General features: G+C 37.7%; 1 protein-coding gene across 2 annotated transcripts in view; it reads left to right on the forward strand.

Annotated features, from left to right (window-relative positions):
* Window positions 1-24,900, forward strand: part of CDH12 (cadherin 12) — a gene marked incomplete at both ends in the record, with an annotated part of 182,429 nt that extends 157,529 nt beyond the window's left edge. For both annotated transcript variants that reach the window (XM_079761392.1, XM_079761393.1), the window contains 5 exons: window positions 8,766-8,902; window positions 15,876-15,997; window positions 19,029-19,146; window positions 20,470-20,721; window positions 24,401-24,900. In XM_079761392.1, the coding sequence (XP_079617518.1) occupies window positions 8,766-8,902; window positions 15,876-15,997; window positions 19,029-19,146; window positions 20,470-20,721; window positions 24,401-24,900 (1,129 nt within the window). The remainder of the gene's footprint in view (window positions 1-8,765; window positions 8,903-15,875; window positions 15,998-19,028; window positions 19,147-20,469; window positions 20,722-24,400) is intronic.
* Between the last annotated feature and the right edge of the window lie 603 nt (window positions 24,901-25,503).

The following is a 25,503-nucleotide window of genomic DNA, read 5'->3' on the forward strand; positions in this document are numbered from 1 at the left end:
CAAAATAAAGTTGCCAGGTGCTTTTCATGAATCCTGGGAAGTCAAAAAGGGACCTTGTGGATTGATCTGTACCAAAACAGTCAGCAGAGGAATTTGGGACCGTTGACAGGAGAGTGTATGATGCCTCAGACCCCTACCCAGCCTGCTCTTCAGATTAGCTGAGAGCCCATCTGTGCTTCATAAGCCAGATGTATAGGTTTGCTTGCTTTGCTGTTGCTTTTTTTTTCAATAAAGGTGCATGCTTTAGTTGCTTTAACAAATTGGCTTTTCACAACGCAGTCAAGGTCTCTCCTATAAATTCATTTATATGAGAAGACAAGGACCAAGGTTGGGGACAGCCCTCTCTCTCCCACTGGCTCAGGGGGCTGTCCTGTCCAGTCACATGTCTCCGGTGTTGGTGAGAAGTGTTATAATAATATAACATTATTACTTTTTAACAAATGAATATTTCCTACTGTGACCCGAATCATTATCCCTACATCTTCATAGCTTAAAGAATGAGATGTAATATATTCAGAATAACTATACCTTCAAATATGTTTTACAACATGTGTCTGAGAATTGAGTTGGGTCAAAGTTAGCTTTTCTATTAAATGTGAGAAAGTTATTAGGCAAAAAAAAAATAAATAAATGTAAAAGGAAAAATGCTTACCTAATAAAGAGAATAAAACTTTTTAAAAGCATTTCTGAAAAGTAATAAAATTGTACTCTGTCAAGTAACCTATACAGATTAAGTTAATGTTTTAATTTTTTATTTCTATTCAGTTGTTAAAACAGATTTCTTAGCAACAGTCACTATGCATACATCTACAAATTAAAGATTTGCTACATTTTATATAGGTCATAACTTTTTTTTGTTTTTTATTTGAATCTCATATTTCATCTACTCATCAAATAAGTATAACTTAAAGTCTGTATTTAAGGATTTTGCTCATTTAAGCAGGTGAGTTAGGCCAAATTAGAGCATTCATATTATACTATTGTGATTAGTTTCAATTAAAATATCATTCTACCCTAAGATTGAATGTGGACTGTCACAAAACCAATATACACATTGGTGGTTCACTCTGAGGGTATACATCTTAAAAATTATCTAGACATTTTAGAACTAGGTCATATATTCTCTGAATTGTCCAGGAAATGTAAGGGAGGTTCCCCTGTCAATCATTGATGATCATCCTTTATAATAAAAGCCTAATATGCAAATCGACCTAACAGTGGAACGACTGGTCGGCAGGGGGCAGGACTGGTGAGAGGGCGGCACCAGGCCAGCCAAGGTGGGTGCCAGCAGACAGAGGGAGGGGATGGGAATCAGGGGAGGCGGCAACTGGTGGCGGTGGAGGAGTAATGGGGAAGGGCGGCTGCTTGCCAGCCAGCGCTGTCCCCCGATCAGTCTGCTGGTCACCTCCCACAGAGGGAGGCCACCAGCAGCAGCGGGGCCAGAGCTGCCCCCTGGTGGTCAGTGCGCTCCCACAGGGGAAGCGCCACTCAGCCACAAGCCAGGCTGACGGCTAGTGAGCGCAGCAGCGGTGGCGGAGCCTCTCCCACCTCCGTGGCAGTGCTAAAAATGTCCGACTGCTGCTTAGGCTGCGGGGAGTGGGCCTAAACTGTCAGTCGGACATCCCCTGAGGGCTCCTGGGCTGTGAGAAGGCGAAGGCCAGGCTGAGCCCCCCCCCCCCCAAGTGCATGAATTTTCATGCACCAGGCCTCTAGTCTCTTATAAATATCAACTCATTGCTATATTGGGAAAATTATCACAATAAAAAATGGTGGTTGTCTCACATTTACCATTCAGTCAGGCACCGGGATTAGTCAGTCCCATAAAGGTAGGACATCAGGAAAATGCCAGGGCCTAGTACTAGACCTATAGTCTTCGAGTCTGACCAGCTGTGGGAAGATGCTGAAGATGTACAGCTGAGTGGAAAATGTTCAAATAAGTTTCGGGTAACTCCTGAAGAAGGCAGTGAACTTTCTGTGAGAATAACCTCTGGAGAAAAGGAGGTATCAAACCTCACAAAATGACAGATGTAAAAATTAGATGCCAACAAATAGTGAATGAGAGCCGAGCAAAAGCACCACAGTGTGAAATTGGGCTGGATATTGGTGCTCATGGTTTCTACTTCTGGGGATTGTGTGGGAGCTTTGAGACTCAGGTATTTTAAAGTTGAAGGCTGTGTATGTCACAACTTGGTTCTAGAACTAAGCAAACATTTGTATGGTAGGAATGTTTTGGGGGAAGGTAATACACCATTATTAATAACTAGAGGCCCATTGCACAAAGATTCGTGCAATAGGCCTTTCTTCCCCTGGCTGCCGGCACCGGTTTTCCTCTGGCACCTGGGACCTAGGCCTTCGCTCTGGCCGCCACCTTCCGTGTTCGCTCCAGCCAGAGTCTTCAGTCTTTAGTCTTCACTCCAGCCAGAGCACTGCTCCTGTTGCTCCCTCCACCCCCACCCTCCCCCTCATAGCAGGCGTCCTGCCCCACCTGGCCACTCCGTGCCTGCATGCATGCTGCCAAGAGGCCTGGAGTGGCTGGGGGCCGGGGGTGCCTCCATCTTTGTCGGGTTAATTTGCATACTAACTCCTGATTGGCTGGTGGGCACTGTGAAGTGACTGTCAATTTGCATATTTCTCTTTTATTAGATGAAGAAAATAATACATATACTCTCTCTCTCGCTCTCTCGCTCTTTCTCTCTCTCTCTCTCTCTCTCTCTCTCTCTCTCTCTCTCTCACACACACACACACACACACATAATTCTATACCAAAGCACATATATCTTCTCTCATATCATCTTTACGAGAATACTCACTATTGCACTGTTTGGTGGGTATTATTTTCCAAATATTACAGGAGACAGAGAGAACAGGCATGAGGGGGTAATTTCTAACTTGATTGCTCAAGGTAAGTGAAGGAATCAGTATATCACTCTAGTTCTCTCTGTTCAGAAAGTCAGCATCTTTATGTGTTATTTCACTGCCTCTCAGTGGTGGTTGATTTATAGAATCAAATTCTATGTCAGTGTTAGTCTGAACTAAATACATGAATTTGCTTACTAAAGTTGCAAGATAATTGGATTTGGATTGATAAATGCATAGAAGCATTAAACAAAAATATAGACACAGCATTTTATGGATACATTATGTATGCTTTTTGAATTTTTTAATGTTTCCAGAAAAACTTAAAATTATAATTAAAAATAACGTGTGTACAGTGATTCATTGTACGAGGATATATTTCATTTTGAATCAGCTTTGTAAATTATTACATTGCTGTAAGTTATAATTAACTAGATGTAAAGTGATTAATTGTCTGAATTTTGTCTGGGATTGAAGAGTTTTCTGGAATTTAGTGTTTTCAGTATGAAAACGAAGAAAGTCCTTAAGAAACCAAAAGTAGATGATTGTCCTAAATAATACATTCTTAAAACCCTAAATGTGTTGCTTTGAAGGAGAAATATTTAGCTCTTAGGTAGGTAGAGAAAATAAAATCTGTGCATTGAACTTCATAGTATTTAAGTAACAGCATTCAATTTTGAGGTAGATTTTGGCAAGTATAAGGCAGTTTATTTACTTTCTGTGCACATGGTTGTCTTTCTTCCACAAGGCCCTTTGAATTTCCTGAGACTAGCTTTATTCATCTCTGTGTTGCCAGGGATCTGGGATTTTGCAGACACTTCCCAATGAAACAAACAAATGGTGAACATTATCTTTTTAAAATTATTTTAAATATAAAAATTTACCATTTACTGTTCCTGGAAATTTTCTAAAAGCATATAGTAAATGGAAGAAATATTTATTGAAGAAAATCTACTAAAACATTTTAAGAATGGCAGGAGACTGTGGCACATGACACAGGACCTCCCTCCCACTCCCGTCTCCCATCTCCCAACTCAGCTGGATAGAAAACCCACTCTGGCCTGGTTGAGAACACATGACTGCTCTGCCCTCAGCTCCCAATGAGATGTAACGTCTCACCAAGAGGGGCAGGGTTTCTCATCCCCCCAACTCTGAGTCTCCGCGGACAGATTCCTGGTGAGTGTGGTTGGGAGGTGGGCAGCTCACTTCCCCCACCCAACCCCACTGGGAGGACACAGGCTCAACCCCTGGCAGACAGATAACATGGGGCCCAGTCACTCACTCCATTTTGCTAGTTCTTGGGAAGCCAAAATGAGATCACCCTCTGCCTTCAACCATGTGTGGAACGGTGACTCAGAGAATTCCCCAGGGTTATAGGAAGTACATAAGAATAGAAAACTCAGCCTAGCTAGCGTGGCTCTGTGGTTGAGTGTAGACCTATGAACCAGGAGGTCCATGCAGTTCGATTCCCGGTGAGGGCACATGCCTGGGTTGCAGTGTGGGGTGTGCAGGAGGCAGCCCATCAGCGATTTCTCTCATCATTGATGTTTCTATCTCTCTCTCTCTCCCTTCCTCTCTGAAATAAAAAAACAAAAAACTATATTTTTAAAAAAGAAAACTCAGAAGATCTTCTGAAGATACTTGCTTTTCTTTATTTTTTAGCTTTAATAGACATAAAATTATAAAAGAAAATAATTATAACAATGTTTTATTGGGCTTTTGAATATATAGATGTAATATAGATAAAATATATGTAATCATATGTATACATGTATACTTAATAGAAGATAGCTACATAGAAATAAAATTTCTATATTTGACTAGAATTAAGCTAATATGAATAAGAATACAATGTTAAGCTTTATATGGTAAAATCCAGAGCAAACATTAAGAAAATAATAGTAATTGTAAAGTATTTTGCCCTAGCAAACTAATAAGTTTAAATTTAAAAAAAAAAAAAAACTGCTGAATTGTCGCACAACTTTGTGAATATGCCAAAATGATTTAATTATTTGGGTTAAATGAGGGAATTATATGTATATGACTGTAGATATTATTGAAATAGGATATGAAAAAAATAATATTATGTTTGTAAAGTGATAATTTATTGGAGTGTTTGGAGTAGAGTATGTTTGTAGAGGTCAGAACAAGACTGCTGGTAGGAAACAGTAATTGAAAAGTATTTTGCCCTAGCTGGTTTGGCTCAGTGCATAGAGCATCAGCTTGCAGACTGAAGGGTCCCGCGTTCAATTCCTGTCAAGGGCACGTGCCTGGGTTGCGGGCTCGATCCCCAGTAGGGGGTGTGCAAGAGGTAGCCAATCAATGACACTCTCTCATCATTGATGTTTCTATCTCTCTCTCCTCCCTTTCTCTCTGAAATCAATAAAAATGGATTTAATTTAAAAAAATAATAAAAGTGTTGCATTCCATGCAAAGTAAGAGAGATAGGTTTCATTCTATATGGGTAATAGTAATAGCATCTCAGCATTGTAAAGTACTTTCAGAATCTCTAAACATCGTTATATTTGTTCTACTCCATCTGCACCAAGCATTTGGATGGTCAATTTTTCATTACTCATGTTGCTTACTGTTCCCTGAGGATACTCATTATGACCTTGGGCAGCTCTGACATGTCTTTGTTGCATTTATCTGAATTCATAATTTCTATAGATTCAATTCCCCTGTCTTATCTCCATTCCACTGGAATGTAACAAGTAAATCTAACACCTGCTTTACGTCAGCATCCTTACGAAGTCAAAGGCAGCTGGCGTATCCTTCTGTCTCCTTCCTGCAGCCAGCATATTCCTGGTTATTTCAAGCACTTCTCATAACCCATTGAATCAAATCTCTTTATACCCCTTTATACCCCTTTATACTCTAGTCTCTCGGCAAGATTCTGGTATACAGGAAATACTTACAGTGTGGTCCCCTTTAAATAAACCTGACACTGAACAGGACGCCTTTCCATCACAAAGCCCCTCACAACATACCTACATTCTTTCTGATTGGGACAATTTAGATGCGCCAGTTCAACTCACATGCACATCTTCGGGGTGCGGGGGGGGGGGGGGGGGGGCGGTGCTGAAACCAAAACACCCAGAGAAAACCAATGCAGACAGGGAGAGAAGTGCAAACTCCCCACACACATGGCCCTTGCCAGCATCAATTCTGCTTTCTCATCAATGTTAGAACAAAATGGCGTGGAACAAAACAGTGGCACTGCCCATTGCTCCATACTGGATATTACCAGTATTTTAAATTGTCACAAATCTTTAAAACACAGTTGAACAATGGAAAAAAATAAAATAAATATAACCATGATAGGCCTTAAATGTGATTAACTTTTAATCCATACCTTTTTATACCCTTTGATAGTGTTCTTTGCCCACAGGATCATATCCCTCTCCTTAATATAACTTATGGCTTAAATCACTTACCTTTTTTCAAGTTATTGTGCCTCTCGGATATGTTTCCATAATCCCCAACAACTTGTAGTCAGTTCCCTAACACAAACTCCATGGCTTTGCTACTAAACGACTTTTGAAACTTCCTGAAAAACCTTTCTTCCTCTCCTCACTTTGTCTGTCTCACTCTTCTCCTCAAAAATTCCTTTACCACCTTCCAATCTCAGCCCCACATCACCTGCAGGAAAGTCTGTCTGAACCAATAGGCTTGCACTGCGTGTCTTTTCTTTGCACTCTCTGATGTCTTTGTTCTTCTAGCACAGTGGTCGGCAAACTCATTAGTCAACAGAGCCAAATATCAACAGTACAACGATTGAAATTTCTTTTGAGAGCCAAATTTTTTAAACTTAAACTTCTTCTAACGCCACTTCTTCAAAATAGACTTGCCCAGGCCGTGGTATTTTGTGGAAGAGCCACACTCAAGAGGCCAAATAGCCACATGTGGCTCGTGAGCCACAGTTTGCCGACCACTATTCTAGCAGATGTTGAAATCTGATTATATGTGTCTGCCCAGCAAAATACTCTTCATTGGTGGGATTGTCCTTTATTTATTTATATATGCCTCAATCCTAGTGTGGGGTCTAAAACATAGTGGACACTGAGCAAATATTTGCTAAATTGTACAATTGAACACAATCAGCACCAACATTCTTCCAAAAATGCTACAGTCCCTAAAAAGATTCCATGGCAATTTTCTTCTTAATTTAGGCATGGATATTGAGTAAAGGTTCTGAAAAGGGCTACTGTGAGAAAATGCTTTCTTGTCCAGAAAAGATTATGTGATAAAATTAAACTCATTATATCTTGTGCTCCCTGACTTTCAAATGTGCCTTAACTTCATTTATGGTTTTTTGAGAACATTCTTATGAGACAGGATACAACATTGATATCATTAGACATCAATGCATTCTCACCCCTCAAATCAACAAGAGAATTATCAAAGGCAGATTAACAGCATGACTCATACCCTGATCCTATAATTCTCAGCTATCTTCTGGTTCAGAAATCAGTTTCTAACAAATATTGACAAGAATTATAAATCTCATCTATGGTATAAAGGCAAAGTAATTTTGAATTAGCATCAAAATGACATCCAAACTGCCCTAGTTTCCAATGACCAGCTTGTCTGCTATTTTGAAATAGATACCTTAACAAACTTACCATGATGAACAAATAGATCACTTCCTGTGGCCTGGTGATTTAGATGGGCTAATTATGAAGATGTCATCTGCTTTCACCCATGGTTTGTAGTGACCTTGCCTTGATTCAGCTGGCCAGAATAATGGTGATAAATATATGGTACATTGAGCCTTTTGGTTAGCAAACCCTTTCATGTAAAATGTTTACTTAAAATTGGTAATACTATATAATAATAAATACAAGGAAAACTATTGATGACCTGTTTCAAATATCAGCTCTAAAACTTTCTAACTAGGTGAACTTGGGAGAATTTCTTAATGTCTCTATGCTTCAGTTTCCTCATATATGAAATGGGAAGATTAATAATACTCACTTTTAGGGCTTTTGTGGGGTTTTAACAAATAAATATACATAAATATTTGGAACAGTGTCCAGTATGTGGTAAAATTTTAAAGTGTTTATTATTATGATTGAAAATATATGTTTGAACATAATTATATATATATGTACACATATATGTATATATATATACTGTATATATCTGTGTGTGCCACTATATTTCTCTCATTACCTGAAGATTTATATAAATTCAATTTCTGTGTTTTTTTTTTCCAATTATTTTTCTTGGATTTTTTAGTCCAGTAGCTAGAATGGCAGTGTCTGTTATTACCAAGAATGTTAGCTAATAAAGAAGATAAAAAAGGACAGTATTAGCCAAGGTCACTGTTTTTTTTTTTAAAGGTGTCCAGATCTATAGAACAATAAACAACAGTAGCCCTTTTATATGTGTTTGGGGGAAAGATTTCTGTACATTTACCACAGTGTCAGTTTAAAAATGTCCCCTCAATTTCCTTAATATGATGCCCCTTTCCCTATCTGTGAATACAAAGATTCTACTTCTGCTCTGGCCGCAGTCCTTTGCAGCTGTTTCCAGATGTCTCTCCCACCCCCAGCTCTTCCCAAAGCCACCATTAAGGGATTTTTTACTGCTCGAAACGTTTTAATATTCAGCAGGTTAAGGAAACCCATGGTCAGCTTCAGAATTTTAGTCTCTGCTGAGCTTTCAAGGTGTCAAGACCCTAAAATAATATGAACAGCAGGAGCACTAAATCTTTCATTATTTCCCCTTTCCCCTTGAGCATACTGACTTTGCAATAAAGAAGCTGTCATTTACACTCTTCTTTATTGCAAGGTGGGTAATAGCTACAGGGAGAAAAAATAAGGAACTGTGTCAAGTTAGCCTGACTGCCGTTATGATTAATGTGTAATCATTGTGCATTTGCATCTGCTCTTTTTTATATACAGGTACTTCATAGACTGGAAGAGTGATGGGGACAGCTACTTTACAATAGATGGAACTGAAGGAACCATCGCCACTAATGAATTGCTAGACAGAGAAAGCACTGCACAGTATAATTTCTCCATAATTGCGCGTAAAGTTAGTAAGTATGGCATCGACGGAATCAATGTTATACTGCAGCTTTTGGATTTAACACTCTTAAACGAGTCCCTGCTGGGGTGTTTTTCATTTTTGGACTGACAGCTGAGTGGTCTCCTGGGGAAACTCCGAAAGCTGTTCCTTTCCCTCAGAGCGTCAGTCCGGAGAGGTTGTGACAGCTGCCAGCGATCCCTGTTTGCAGGGTTGCATGAATATCCAGTGCTGCATTTCATTGTGTGACCTCAACCCTTTCCATGCTGTACCCTCAAAATCCCACCAGACTCCCCACTTCTCTTCCACATCGGATCCCCGTGTATGATTGGGAGCTTCATTGGCCAGGCAGGAGGAAGTAATGATAACATAAAACCACCCATTCTGAAATATTTTCTGAAATTGAAGACTGCATTTTAAAAATCATCCCTCTTCCTTCTCTCTGCTTTCATCAGAATCTAATTTTTAAATGAATATCGCTTTGGAATACACAGGAGTTTTAAGTATTCTTCTTCAAGGAGTCACTCAGAATCTATAGGATGCTTACAAAGGATTGCTTGTGTTGATTCCTGCCTGGCCCAGAAGAGAATCCCCTAGACTGAGTGATTATAGGTCTTCTTTGTCTGGATGATCAAGGGTATTATCACATCTTCCTAAGGTAACAGATTAGGTGTGTGTGTGGTGCTATCAGTACAGCCGTTTGCAACAGAAGTGTATTTTTCCAGTCCTTCTGCCTATGGTCTCTTGAAAGATTTGGGGAAATCCTTTCAGTTTGTTTTGTGCCTATTTCATTTTGTGCATGCGGTACAAATACTTTGGCAGCTAATTTCACCTCTCGTGTGTGTGTGTGTGTGTGTGTGTGTGTGTGTGTGTGTGTGTGTGTCGGGGCGGTGGGAGGAAGCAAGAGCTGGCTGTGAATGTTTCTGTTTGAGGGTTTTTTGATCAATCTCAACTCACTGGGGGGTAAAGAAGAAACAGTTTTGTTTATCTTCAGCAACTGCTTCAAAACATGAATAATCAGACACCTATTCCCAGGCCTTGGTGATGTCTTTAGCACTTTCATTCCCTTCAGGTTATTCTGCTTACTAAAGGTAAGCCTGACATAAACGCAAATGTAGCTTCTGCCTTGTACATTGGAACAGTGACCTGTCATGTGAGAAGACTGGCTACCCTGAGGCTACCACACTAGAGAGGCCACGTGACGGTGGTCAGGCTGACCATCCAAGGTCAGCTCAGCCTTCGAACCATGCCTGCCAGTGTTCTCGAAGTGTGAATGAAACCTGGAACCTCTAGTCCTGACCACTTGCTAGCTGAATACCGCAACATAACTTCTGTCGCTACCACGTGAAATGCAATCTATTACCCAGCCGGAGCCTGCCCAGATTCTTACCCACAAAATTGTGAGAAATACGAAAAGTGTAATTATTTCAAGCAACTACACGTTGGGGCCATTCGTTTTACACAGCAAATAGATAACTGCAGAACTCAATGACACTATAAATTAGAACCATGATTCTTTGCTTGAGGGGATAGATTCTCTAGTCCGTTAGAGTGGAAAAGAGATAGGGAGATACAAATGCCCCAATCTCCCTTTTCTGTCCCCATATAGTGTTTGGTCGCCATTGCATCTATGACTAAAATGGATTGGCAGTAAGGCATTTGCCCAAATGCTGCCTTCTCCTGTGATTTTTTTTTTAGTTATTTAATGCTGGTGGTGGTGGTTGGAGGGGAGAGAGTATCTCTCATTCCATCTGCATAGGAACTTGATACGAGCACCAGCAGAAGACCTTACAGCTTTTTAATTCCAGCATCCCCCTTGTGCAACAGGCAGTCTTCTTTGGTGATTTAATAGCATACTTTTTTTCAGTTTCAGCTCCTTTCTGCTGTACTAACTTGACCCTCAGGAAATTCACACATCTTTGTCATGCTAAGTAGGCACATTGCAGGCTACTCTTCTACTGCATCCTTTGTTCTGCCATCTCCTGCCCTCCTTGCTCAGTTAGGCTCTGAACACAGAGGATCCAGTCTGAGCAGAGATATTATCAGCAGAACAGAATGCCAGTCTCCCCGGGAGTCCCTGCCCCCATCCTCTTTGTTTTCCTGAAGCCTCCTTTCACACTTGTCATCTTTCCTCCCTCCAGTATCGCGTCCTATCACAGTTACATATGCTATTCTGCATTCCTTCCCTGCTAACTTTCAATTATTTCATTCATCCAGAATGCTGGGGGCAGTTTAACCATGTTGTACATAGAACATTAGCTTTTATTTCCTAAGATGTTGGACAATATAGTGAAAATGAGTTGTCTAAGATATTGAGTATAGGACTTGGACATAGTGACAACTGACCAGAGGCGGTCTGTTCAAATAAGTTCTACTCATCAAAGACATAGTATCCATAGATTATGAATTAGAATACTGCCCATTCTAACCCAAACCTTCTTATAAATGCACACACAAAACTTCTGCATGTTTTTTGAAGTAGGCGTAGTAGGCCTGTACCTTAACTCCAGGTGAAAGTGTGGATAGTGCATTGATCACCTGTATTATAGCTCTAGAGCAGTGATTCTCAACCTTTCCAATGCTGCGACCCTTTAATACAGTTCCTCATGTTGTGGTGACGCCCAACCATAAAATTATTTTCGTTGCTACTTCATAACTGTGATTTTGCTACTGTTATGAATCATAATGTAAATATCTGTGTGTTCCGATGGTCTTAGGTGACCCTGCTAGCGGTTCTCAACCTGTGGGTCGCAAACCACAGGTTGAGAACCGCTGCTGTAAAGCCTAAGACCATCGGAACACACATATATTTACATTATGATTCATATCAGTAGCAAAATCACAGTTATGAAGTAGCAATGAAAATAATTTTATGGTTGGGGGTCACAACAACATGAGGAGCTGTATTAAAGGGTCGCGGCATTAGAAAGGTTGAAAACCACTGCTCTAGAGGATGTCTTTCTTCCCAATGGCTACCCAGGCCATAAAACCATCATCATGCTATGAGGGCACTTGTAGGAGCATGTCTGGCACCTAAATCAGTGTTGAGCTTCAACTATTTGGGAAATGGAAGGAGACTATGGATCCTTATGGTGGAAGCAAGGTCATTGATCCTCAAAGACTTCAAACTTAGGGAATGCTATTTTTAAAATTATTAATATAATCAGGGCACATGCTGGCTCTGCCAAATCAACCCACTGAGTTAGTATTTACTTAAATGAAAATTAGGAGACCCAAGTGTGTGGAGTGTCATAAATTATGTTGGCCCTTACTGGAACATATGCAGAACTGTGACTTAGACCCATAAACTATATATACACAAAATAAAAGAGTAAGCTAACATTTCTAACATCTCTATCTACCCACAGTCTATTCTAGTATTTATTTAAAGACCACTGTGTGGATGGATTTTAGAACCCTTGAGAAGCCTGCTGGGGTAAACACTATATTTCTGTGTGAAAAATAAAGAGGCTAAACACACACTCTATGTTAATTAAATATTCTGCAATAAGAAGAGCTTATTGTGGCTCTGGCCAGTTTGCTCAGTGGTTAGCATGTTGGCCCACAGCCTCCAGGTCAAGGGCATGTACTGAAGTTGCAGGTTCCCCGCCCTCCATCAAGGCCATGCAGAAGGCATCCAATCAATGTGTCTCTCTCAGGTTGATGTTTCTCCTTTTCTTCCCCTCCTCCCTCCCTTCTATTCTCCCTAAAAATCATCCTCAAGTGAGGGTTAAAAAATTAAAAAAAAAAAAAGAATAGCTTATTCTGGGCTTTATTTTGCTTGAATTCACAGAGTTTAAAAGTAAACTTTATTCATATTCTAATGCATAAGGCTATTTTCATTGATTGAACTAGCCAGCTGAGCAGAAAACTATCACCATACTGAATGACTGAGAAATAAATAGCCCATTCTTGCCCTGCCAAGAAGAACAAAATTGTATAAATATACCTTATTGCAGATTGAACTAGCATATGTTGGTCCCTGAATCTTCTATAAAAACTCTCAGGTGAAATGAAATGGTACAATGATTGAACAACTTCCAATTAATTAAAAAGCAGTCATTAATCAGTGTTGCTATAGTTGGGGATCCAAATAATTTTATTAAAATTCTAGTAAGTTTTTTATGCATTGCTACTTTGCTGTTTTTATGGTGCTAATCTTGAGACTTTTAAAGAGACAGAAGCTCCAAAAATTCATTTCATTCAAATTATCAGAAATTTTCAACATGAAAATATTTCTATTTTATTTTGCTGTCACTATAATAAATATCATTAGGGAAAATAACTAAGAATAACTACATTAAAACCCTTGAACATGTTTTATATAATTGTAAAATAAACAGATGACACCAAAGATAATTCTTTTCTTAGTCATGTAATCATCTGGATGATAATGGATTATTTCCATTCATAGGTCAAAAATCTGTGAATTGACTTACAAAATACTATATTTGGAGAAAATTTTCTGTGTATACATATCATTATGACTTGTGATTACATTGTTAGGTAATTAATTTTTAAGTCCATTTGGTATATAAATTTATTTTGTTATAAATTCTTTTTAATTCAACATAATGCAAGTGATATGATTTTCATATGTACAGAAAAGTCAAACTTTAGGCTTACTACACTTCAGGCTCAACATTAATTCATACATTTGTTTTTATAAACTTTCATACAATATATTACATGCAAAGCACTATTTGTTTTTGGGTTATGGAAGACTAAGACTGAAGTCTATTATTGAGAATAGTAAAGTTTACAAGTAGTTAGAAGTTAACTAAAATAAAGAATTTTAATAAACTATAACTATGCAAATTATGCTGAATTATAGAGACTTCAGATTTAAGTTTGCTCTCATATAACCTCCAGGTGGAGGTTGCAAAAGATTATGACTAGGAAGCAAAACAGTGGAATCAGTCATATGAATAGTTACTCTTAGAGTGCAGATGACTTTTGAGGACTTAATATAAACATTAATTTTAATTCTAGATTGAAGTTATGTTTTCCCTTCTATTGCTCAAATAATTTCCCTCTCTTTCTTTTCATGGATACCTTACTTTACATGTGAGTCTAGGTTTTTTTTATCTACTGTTCTGTAATTCCCCCCCTCCGAAGTAACTATATGAAACTATTTTGTATTTTCAAAAAAAAGTAAGTTTGTTTATACTAGTCCAGTACTGGCAACATTTCAGTAGTACTTGTAAAAGTAATACTTTGAAAAGAGAATCACTTCGTTTATGTAATTTATATAACGGTAAAACTTCATACCATTTCATAGTCTTGCAATGTATCATTTACATGGAAATAATAATCATTAACACCAATATAATCATAAACTTAATTTAGAAATGATACCATTTTTCTTCACTATTATATGCTGTGTAAATATAATGGAATTCAAATTTATTTTGTAATACCTTATATTTCATTTTAGACTTACTCAACTGCTTATGGTATACTACCCTAATTAAACTGCAACAGTACTTTAAATCAGTATAATTGCTCCATCAAAATCATATACACAACGGTAATGCTACTCTTATTTTTCTTTTTCTTAATTAGTATCCAATTTTCCTAGGAAATTAAACTGCATGATGAGCTTTCACCTGAAGGTTGAAATTTGGATTTAAATAAAAGGGTATATACATAAAATTCCTTTTAAACATCACATGCCAAAAATGGAATGCAAAACCAGGCAACATTTTTACATGGAAAATTTATTGACATCATGCACTATATTTTATTTCATTCATTTGTAAAATAGATGATCTCAAAAAACTTAGCAATCTTCTCAAGTATGAAATTCTTAATATTGAGGACATCATATATGTCTTTTATGCCCAATATGTCATACTCTGCAACAAATGAATATGTTCATAATTAATAAATAAATTAATAAATTGGTTGGCTTTGTACTTATGTGAAATAAATAATGTTACATCTTAAGTGAAAATATTTATATCATAACATTTATTTTTTTCAACAAATTTATACTTAAAATGAATATAAAAGTATCAGCGACATTTTATTAATTTATTTATTTACTTATTTATTGCTACATATGTTGTGTTCAGTGCATAAGGTTCACAAAGAAAAAAATGTTCATCAGATGGGCATCAGATAAAGTAAACTAGCAATACGAATAGCGTGTTGTAATGTTAATATGGAAAATAAGCAAGACATTTTGCGTTCACACAGAAAGGTACAAGGGAAATCCTCATTGTAGGATATGTTTTTCAGTGATTCTAGAGAGAGAGGAAGGAAGAGGGAGAGAGACAGAGAAAAACATAGATGTGACAGAGAAACATTGATTGGTTGCCTCCAAAACACACCCCGACAGGGATTGAACCCACCACCTGGCTATGTGCCCTGACAGGGAATCCAACCCATGACCCTTCGGTGCATGGCACAACACTCTAACCAACGGAGTCACACTAACCAGGACATCACCAAGTAATTTACTTCTACATCCTTACATCTTTTTAATTTTTATTTATAAAAAGCCATCTCTCTTTCATTCTCTCTGTAATTTATCATCATTCTTTCCAGGAAGAATCTTTTTGAGAGAGTTATTTAAATATGTAAATGATATTCTACCCAATAATGTTTTAATTATGTGGACACAACATAAAAAAATGTGTGTTTTATCCAGTGAAAAATTTTACTATTGGTGATTGGTTCTATGAACTAACCCTGGTAGGATGGCGATCCTCATGATAAACTTCCAGCTAAAAGGTTGACCTTACTTTGGTGGGTGGTGGGTTTCAGGAATAAACACTGGTGTAGTGCACTGGTAGTTCTCTGAGAGTGAAACATTGGCACCTCATATACTCATCTCTTTCTCATTTATACTCAACACAACACCTCAGTGGGTCATTGGGATTCCAAATGAAGGCTGAATTTAAAAAAAAAATGCTATTTTCAGTATAAGCAGTAACTGACCAGATTTTTTAATTATCTTTTCTCTTTTTATATTTTAATAGGTAACACATTATTAACCAGCAAAGTCAGCATATTGATTAATGTCCTAGATGTCAATGAATTTCCACCAGAAATAGCTGTGCCATATGAAACATCTGTGTGTGAAAATGCCAAACCAGGACAGGTATCTTATCAATATTGTTAATTAAGAGTGTATAAAGGCCTATTACATGCATGTGCTTTAGGTTATAAGACCATACATGAATATGTACACACACAGTAATGACAGATTCTGTCAAAGTCTTTGGATTTATGTTGGTGATCGTGGGTCTCCAGGTTTTTTTCTACCTTATTATAAATGAATGAGTGAGTGAATGAATGAAGAAAATAAAATAAATTAATGGTTATCAGGCATAAACTAATAAGTGTATTTCATGCAAAAAGATTATGAATAAACCAATCTGTTCACCTAGGTTCCAAAAGAAAAAAAAATATGTTGGTATCCTTTAATTTGCTCTATAATTAAAACACCTTTAAGCAGTATAACTACTCCTTTAAGAAAATATGAAGTTTTAATTTTTACTTGAAAAAATCTTAATATTTAAAAAAGAGCATATATTTGGAAAAGGGCATTCTTTAATCTATAGTATTTATTTCATTTTGACTGTCTTCTTTCCTGTATAGGACATTTGTCTCATAGTTTTAAATCTGTGATGTCCATTACCATAGGGCTATTAAATTAAATTAAATTAAATTTTAAAAAAAATCCATGTTCCAACTTATGCTTGCCCTAGTTCAAGTGTGTGATAGCTGTATGATAGGTGTGAGTGGCTGTCATTGTGGTCAGGGAAAATACAGAAACGTCTAAAGGACTATGCTGCTCTAATCCTTCTTTTGATAATTGAGGGGAAACTATTAATTTTATTTCAGCATGACTAGTTTAGTCACATTTTCCCAAGTGATAAACACCTTAAATGTACCCACAATTTACATAGGATGAGCCCAATGCCTGTTTTAGTGTCTGAAATAGTAGATGCTGCATCAATGTTTATACAAATACACAACCTGATTTAGTTATTTGGGGAGTTATAAGAAGTTAACTTAGTCATTTTCTACTTTCCAGATCCCTCCTCTCCATCCCCAAAAGTCCATCCTTTATTTTTAAGTAATTAGGGACATTAATTATTTCATATCAATCGGAAACTTGCAATGCACTAAATGAAAGCTTTTTGGAAATAGAACTCTACTTAAGGCTTCTGTGTTTACTTAGTAAATTAAAGGGTTTAAAAATTTGGGAGTAGTGGAAGTTACTAGAGATAACTTCATTTTTTTATATATATCTGGACAAATTGGTGAGAAATACGATGCATCCCTGGAGGATCTTTTGCTAATATCTATCTGTTGGGCTTGTGTGCCCTATTGGGCCACATTTATGTGCAAAGCATAACCCTGAAATGTCTCTTGAATTTGCACAGAGTTTAGTACATGAGCATTTTCTGCTTTTGACCTCAGTCATTCTGCCCTTCACCTAGGATCCATGCATAGGAACTATTTATCTTTTATGAATTATAATTGAATATGTATGTATGTATCAAAATAAGAAACAGAAAAGGGAAAAAGATGAGGCTGTGTATACCAGTACACTTTTATATATTGGATCAGTGAAGATTTATATGGGAGTTATTTACCTTAGGGCAATTATTCCCATGCGATAATTCCAAGTGACAGTTTATGCCCCAATTGTCATGTCTCTTTGGTGGTTGAATGAGTTTTTTTTTTTTTTAATTTGAAAGTTATGTTCTTGATATGCATTAATGTTACATGCCTTTAATTTAATAAATAATTATGCTGCTTTTAAGTAGTTAAAAGAAAAACAAAACAAAACTTGAAAAAGTTATTAGTGCTCAAATAAGTTAGATTTTATGGATGAGATGTAGTGATCTGAGCATATGAATTTGTGTGAAGTTAAAGTTTTACAGGGTCTATATGGTGGTTCTTTGGCTAAATTACCACATTCTATGACCTGGCCTTTGGTGTTGAATCATTAAAGTCTCACTTATGATAATCCTGCAACTGATTCACACTGAACAAAAGAACTGGAATTCTCATTAGAGGATGAGTTTGTCCAATTACAAATTACTGACACTGTACCAGACACTCGAAGTCTTAGTATGTGTGTCTGTGTGTCTGTGTGAGTATATGCATGCACACACATCTACATCAGAAGGTTGATCAGAGTATGAATAAAATTGGATTTTAAGTATGAAATTAAAACAAAATGTAGTAGATTAAATCACATGTTTAAGGGCATCAATCTGAGATGACATGATGCCAGGATATAGTATTCTAAATCTAAGGTCTTTCTTAGGATTCAGATGAAGTCAAGGAGCATGATCACTAAGCGAGCACAAGACTCTCACCTTCTCACACAAATTTCCTGAAATTCATTCTGATGCAAAGCCATTGGATATATTAATAACTGAATGCCTCAAAACCATTCTGAGATGCTTATTTATGAAGTGAATTATCCACTTCATAGTTGGGTTCTCAGAAGTAATTTTAAATCTCCAAATTCTTAAAGTCATTTTAATGAAGTATCAGCATTTTAACTACAACAAAACCCAATGAGAACAATTTAGGAAAAATTTTGAAACTAGATGAAAACTGCTTTCTTCTTAAAAAAAAAACAACAAACAAACTCTGGAAAAAATATGTACTTTTACCCATTGAAGGACAGCAAACAACAACAGAAACAAATGTGCATCCTTTGTATCTCTCTCATCATTTTATTTATGAAGTAACACTCATTCTCACAAAATAACTATTTCGAAATTTTGCTAATGTTAGGGTTTTTAAATACGCACAGATTTTGTCCCAGTAAGCATTTTCATACTTTGGTTCAAAAGCACTTATTTCATCTAATTAAAAATGCAAGTAAGTACATTTTAATTTTATTTTGCTTATTGGTGAGTACATTCAATGCCATTAGGCATTTGAGTTATGCAGATATTGATTTGGAGTGAACCCATATGCTATCAATGTTTACATATTTATACATTAAAATTATTTGTAAATAATTGATCCACTGATATGAATCCTCAATGTGTCAATTCTGTGTACTTGCTTGCCTCATTAAATAAACTTTTTAGCATGGAATGTAAAATTCCCTTTGAAACTGATGACTGACTTCAAGTTTCATCTTCACTTTGTTTCAGATCATTCAGCTAGTCAGCGCTGCTGACCGAGATCTTTCCCCTGCTGGGCAGCAATTCTCCTTTAGAGTATCACCTGAAGCTGCCATCAAACCAAATTTTACAGTCCGTGACTTCAGAAGTAAGTACCACATAAAAATTTACCTGTTACCATGTAACTTTGTAAAAGGACACAAAGATAGACACCAATACTTTTCCTACAAGCACTTCAATTCATAAAATATGGAAATCCATATATGAGAAATACAAAATTCCAGGTAGCAGTAGATGAAATATTTAGAATGCTATTGTCTTGGAGTGTTCCAAATAAATACTGCTATTGTTGATTTTATGAAAAATAAAATATTTTTGTAATGAAAATGGTGATTATTTGTAATTCATGGTGGTGTTCAAAAAATTTTATGAATTTTAATGGTATTAACACACTTTATTTTCCCTTAGATGTTACTCTAACATTCAAATTTTAAAGTTTATATATAGACACTAGTGGCCTGGTGCACAAAATTCGTGCAGGGGGGCGGGTTCCCTCAGCCCAGCCTGCACCCTCTCCAATAGGGGACCCCGTGGGGGATGTCCAACTGCCAGTCGACAGTCGGATAGCCCTCTTGCATTCTGGGACCACTGGCTCCTAACCGCTCACCTGCCTGCCTGCCTGTTTGCCCCTAACCCCTCTACCTGCCTGCCTGATCACCCCTAACTGCCCCTGTCTGCCTGCCTGATCGCCCCCAACTGCCCTCTCCTGCCAGCCCGATCGCCCCCAACTGCCCCCCTCCCGGCCTGATCACCCCCAACTGCCCTCCCCTGCCAGCCTGATTGCCCCCAACTGTCCTTCCCTGCTGGCCTTATCTCCCTAACTGCTCTCCCCTGCCGGCCTGATTGCCCTAACCACCTCTGCCTTGGCCCCGCCACCATGGCTTTGTCCATAAGGACATCCAGAAGGTCTCCAGAAGGTCTCCCAGTCTAATGAGCATATTACTCTCTTATCAGTATAGATAATTTTGGGGGGGAGGAAATCAAGTGTTAACCTGAAATAGTAATTTGATATTTGTTGTGTTTTTAAATAATAGGTTGCAAGGTAAGTTTTTTTGTAGATTCATACTTGTAATAATTTGTCCTGCCATTATGTGAGAAAATATTCACAGAAGCATTTTTTTTCTCTATGAGATTTTGATGTCATAAAAAATAGGTAAACACATATCTTTCTTTTTTTGTACACCATATTGTATTCTTTCTAAATAGCAAATGTAATTATTTTACCAGAGAAGAATAATGTTTCTTTTTTCCCTAAGGATTACTTTTATTTTTTTTTGGCATCTTTCATGATAAAAGAATTAAAATATGATGTATTTTATTAATTTAGGAAGAGCTTCTTACTGCTTAGCAGACATCCACTTTGAGGTGAAGCTCATAATAACCATCTTATCATAAATGTCATGTTTTGCAGACAACACAGCTGGAATTGAAGCCAGAAGAAATGGATACAGCCGGAGGCAACAAGAGCTGTATTTCCTCCCTGTTGTGATAGAAGACAGCAGCTATCCTGTCCAGAGCAGCACTACCACAATGACTATTCGAGTTTGTAGATGTGACTCTGATGGTACCATCCTGTCTTGTAATGTGGAAGCAATTTTTCTACCTGTAGGACTCAGCACTGGGGCTTTGATTGCAATCCTGCTGTGCATTGTTATACTCTTAGGTGGGTTTCAATATTAACCACTTCTCTTTTTTCCCTCCTCCCCCTCTTCCTCTCCTTCCCCTCCCCCTTTCCCTTCTCCTCCTCCTCCCCTTTCTCTCCTCCCCTTTCTCTCCTCCCCTTTCTCTCCTCCTCCTCCTCCTCCTCCTCCTCCTCCTCCTCCTCCTCCTCCTCCTCCTCCTCCTCCTTCTTCTTCTTCTTCTTCTCCTCCTCCTCCTCCTCCCTTGCTCTCTCTCCCTCTGCTTCTCTGTCTCCTGTATGTCCTCAAATTACAATGTAAATCAATGTTTCTTCACTGAGATGCTATATTGGGTTAGAAGGAAGATTGTCTATTCATATTGAATTATATTTTTATGAAAGTTAATTTTCTATTTTAGATGTATAGCATCAGGCATAAATAAATATAATCAAAAATACAAAAGTTTGTTCAAGCCTTAGAGGATTTCCAAACAATAAAAGTTTGTGGAACTTGCCACAATGAAATTTTCTGTAACAAATATCCTATTTACTGTAATGGCTTCTCCACTTACTTTACATCCTAGTGATTATTACTCCCTAAGGTACTGTATAGCCACTAAAAATACACCAGATGAATAATAGTTCTCAAACATTAGTTTAATAAATACTAGTAAAGAAAAGAGAAGGGAAAAGAAAGAAATAGAGATAAAGTAAAGGAACCTCTAATTTATTTTTTTTCTGTTCAAACAGCCAGCAGAAGTGATTTTTATTCCACTTTTCCCACATCTCTTCACATCAAAATTCTAGCCATTTCCACTGGAACAGAAGAGACCACACTGAAATATCTAGTAGCATGCTAGATGAAAGGGATCAAAGTAAATGTATTCTGTAACATCTCTGGGAGAATAAACACAAACCTAGTTAGGGATTTCCCTCTTCCATCAACTCTTTGGCTGACTCCATTTCCCGAATTAATTTATTGCCAGAATAAAAAAAGTGAAGAGAGAGAGATTTTCTGGGGTTATTTTAGTCATTATTTTAAATTCAAATTGCAACAGATACACAGTGGACACTGTGGAATCAGTTTATATGTGAATGTTTATTATTTAACCAAACTAAATCCTGACAAATGTAGACAACTCCCTATATTTCTAGGATTGAAAACAAAATAAAAAAATAGTGGGAGGTAAAGCATGGAGTATGGCATTACATAATAGTTTGTGAAGAACAATTTCTGGGTCATAATCTCACTTGGCTTGGAGGGCAAAGTTCTAGTCCGATTTACATGATGTAAATATTAATTCCACACAAGTACCCTGGTGTGTAGAACAAAGTATTTTCATATCATTATAATTTATGTTAAATTATATCTGGCATCTGTTTGTGCTGATGATAGAAACCTTAAAAGGGAAGATTCAAAATAATATTCTCACATCTGAAATAGAACGTGATCAATTAGGTGTTTAACTTCAAATCAACCAGTCCTCTCTTACACTCTTCTCTGAAAGTTCTTTGAATCATAGAGTATTTGCATATCAACCTAGCATGAGGTGACATATTCTGAATGCTTGCCTTTGGCCACGGGTGCTGTTATAGTGTAGCAGTTATTCTTGCTCAGGTCAACCTTATGCATTGCCGTCCATCACTTATTGATCCAAACACTCACTGAGTGTCCCCCGTGCACCTGCACTGGTCTAGATTTATTACTTTGCTAGCAGACAGCAGTAAATGTTGGCACTCTTAGTCTTGCCATGGGCTCTGCTTAAAAGTCCATCCATGGCCGAAACCGGTTTGGCTCAGTGGATAGAGCGTCGGCCTGCGGACTCAAGGGTCCCAGGTTCGATTCAGGTCAAGGTCATGGTTGCGGGGACATCCCCAGTAGGGGATGTGCAAGAGGCAGCTGATCGATGTTTCTCTCTCATCGATGTTTCTAACTCTCTATCCCTCTCTCTTCCTCTCTGTAAAAAATCAATAAAATATATTTAAAAAATAAAAAAATAAAAAAATAAAAGTCCATCCATGGTTTGACCTCCTTAACTAATCTCAGACTCTTTTAAATCTTCCAGCTTATTCTCAACCATCTTCATATCCTTCCTAGGTAAGGGGAAGCATAAGAATCTTGTGGTGCTTGGATACCTTTTAGGCAGCCTCAGGCACATCTATCTAGTCTCCTTCTCCATCGTGGCAGCTCTAAAGCTATTTTATATGCCAGGCTTCTCTGTGAGGTCTGCAGCCTCTCCTGTACTCCCCAGGTGAACAAACAATAAAGACTCCCTTTAGTTCTGAAAGCTGCCTAAACTCTGGGAGGAACCTATTCTGCAGGAGCTCTACCTATATCTCCCCCATCTTTTCAATTCATCAAACTCTAATTTTGGAGGAAGAGGGAATAAGTGGGCTTTCATCATCCTATGACAAGAATCTTCCAGACTTTGCTGTGGTAAATCGAACACATTTTGTCTTTCAACTATTACCATCACTATGGAGAAGAGGGGATATATGACAAGTGAAGTTGAGTGCTGACTTCATGGTTTGAATCTGTGCCTATTTACCCATAGAAGAGATAAACATGATTTAATGATGGCGATGAGTCAACTAGAAACAAAGAGATATTTAATAATGAGAGTATATAAGTTAACTATTTCAAAGTATCATCATGCTTCATGAAGGTAATATGGATACCAGGCGTTTGGCTTGGAAAATGTCTCAATATAGTAGGACACATAATTTAAATTATTAGAGCTCTTAGTCAAATGGTTTATAAAACTAAGGCCTTTACGTTGTATATTCTTCTCTTTATCTCTTGCTTATTTATTGCTTTTAAAAATGACTCTCACAGGAATATTTGTGTTTATTTCATTTAAAAAGTTAACATAATTAGGAAAGCTAGGTATGAATAATACCTAAATATTGTTGATAAGCTATAATATTCACACTTTATAATATCAATGCTATACAGCTCTCTGTATATTTACAAAAAACAATGCTTTTCTTTTTTAAATATATTTTGTTGAGTTCAGAGAGGATCAGTGATGAGAAAGAATCATCAATCGGCTGCTTCCTACATGCCCCACACTGGGGATAGAGCCTGCAAGTGGGGCATATGCCCTGACCAGGAATTGAACCATGATCTCCTGGTTTATAGGTCGATGCTCAACTACTGAGCCACTCTGGCTGGGCAATAATATTCTTCTTTTTGTAACTTTGTAAAACACTTTTTACCAGACAGTAAAATATTACAATACAATGCATGTTAATATTTTCTATAACAAGGCTATAATTGTTTGAGTCTGTGAATAATGTGGCTATGATTTCTTGTTACAATTTCAAAATAAATTTGAGTATAGGCAATGAAAAAACATAAGCATTGCCAAAACCGGTTTGGCTCAGTGGATAGAGCGTCAGCCTGGGGACTGAAAGGTCCCAGGTTCGATTCTGGTCAAGGGCATGTACCTTGGTTGTGGGCACATCCCCAGTAGGGGGTGTGCAGGAGGCAGCTGATCGATGTTTCTCTCTCGTCGATGTTTCTAGCTCTCTATCCCTCTCTCATCCTCTCTCTGTAAAAAATCAATAAAATATATTTAAAAAAAAACCATAAGCATAGATCTGATTCTTATTGATTTCAGTGACAGTATGTTATTAAATAAAATCAGTCATCCCTGATCAATTTTATTTTTATGAGGCGATGAGCTGACATATTCTCTACTTCCAATTTTTTGTCTTCTAGTCATCGTGGTGCTGTATGTCGCTCTGCGAAGGCAGAAGAAGAAAGACACCCTGATGACCTCTAAAGAAGACATCAGAGACAACGTTATCCATTATGACGACGAAGGAGGCGGGGAGGAGGACACCCAGGCTTTCGACATTGGTGCTCTGAGAAATCCAAAAGTGATTGAAGATAACAAAGTCCGCAGGGATATAAAGCCAGACCCCCTCTGTTTACCTCGGCAGAGACCCGCAGTGGAAGATAACACAGACATAAGGGATTTCATTCATCAAAGGCTGCAGGAAAACGATGTGGACCCCACCGCCCCACCGTATGATTCCCTGGCAACATATGCCTACGAGGGAAATGGATCAGTGGCAGACTCCCTCAGCTCCATAGACTCTCTCACCTCGGAAGCTGACCAGGACTATGACTATCTGACAGACTGGGGACCCCGCTTTAAAGTCTTGGCAGACATGTTTGGCGAAGAAGAGAGTTATCATCCTGATAAAGTCACTTAGGGGAGAAGCAAAGACTATATCAACAGGAGAAATTTAAGAAAGAAAAAAAAAGAAAGAAATCACACAGACACACACACACGCACACACACACGCACACACACACAAGCTTTAGAGGACAAGATTTCTTTGAGTATCTGGTTTCTAGCAAGTTGCTATATTTATCATATTGTCAGTTTTGGTTTGTTCTGCCAACACAAGATAAATCCTATTAGATGTACTTGCTTGGTTTTGTTCTGTTATTTTGGAAACACACTGAGACAAGCTCAGGCCTATTAAATACAATTTACTGACATGACAACCTAGAATGAAGATAGCTAGGTGGCATCACGGTGGAAGAGTGTTAGATTTTTCTTAATTCCACTAAAGTGCCTATTGAAACTCTTATCATTTAAAGTGGTATACAGTACACTCCGCTGTGATGACATTGCAGGACCCAGAGACACAGAGGACATAAAACAAAGACACCGTCTTTATATGCCAAGGAGCAATAGCAACATGCTGACTTCTAATTCCTTTTGAGAAAAAAAAAAAGCATACTTTCTGAACTCCATCTTCTTAGACTTCAAAACATTTTAAAACTGTATGCCAAAACACATTTGTTTT

The sequence above is a fragment of the Cnephaeus nilssonii genome (assembly GCF_951640355.1).
Source record: "Cnephaeus nilssonii genome assembly, chromosome: 2".
Lineage (NCBI taxonomy): Eukaryota > Metazoa > Chordata > Mammalia > Chiroptera > Vespertilionidae > Cnephaeus > Cnephaeus nilssonii.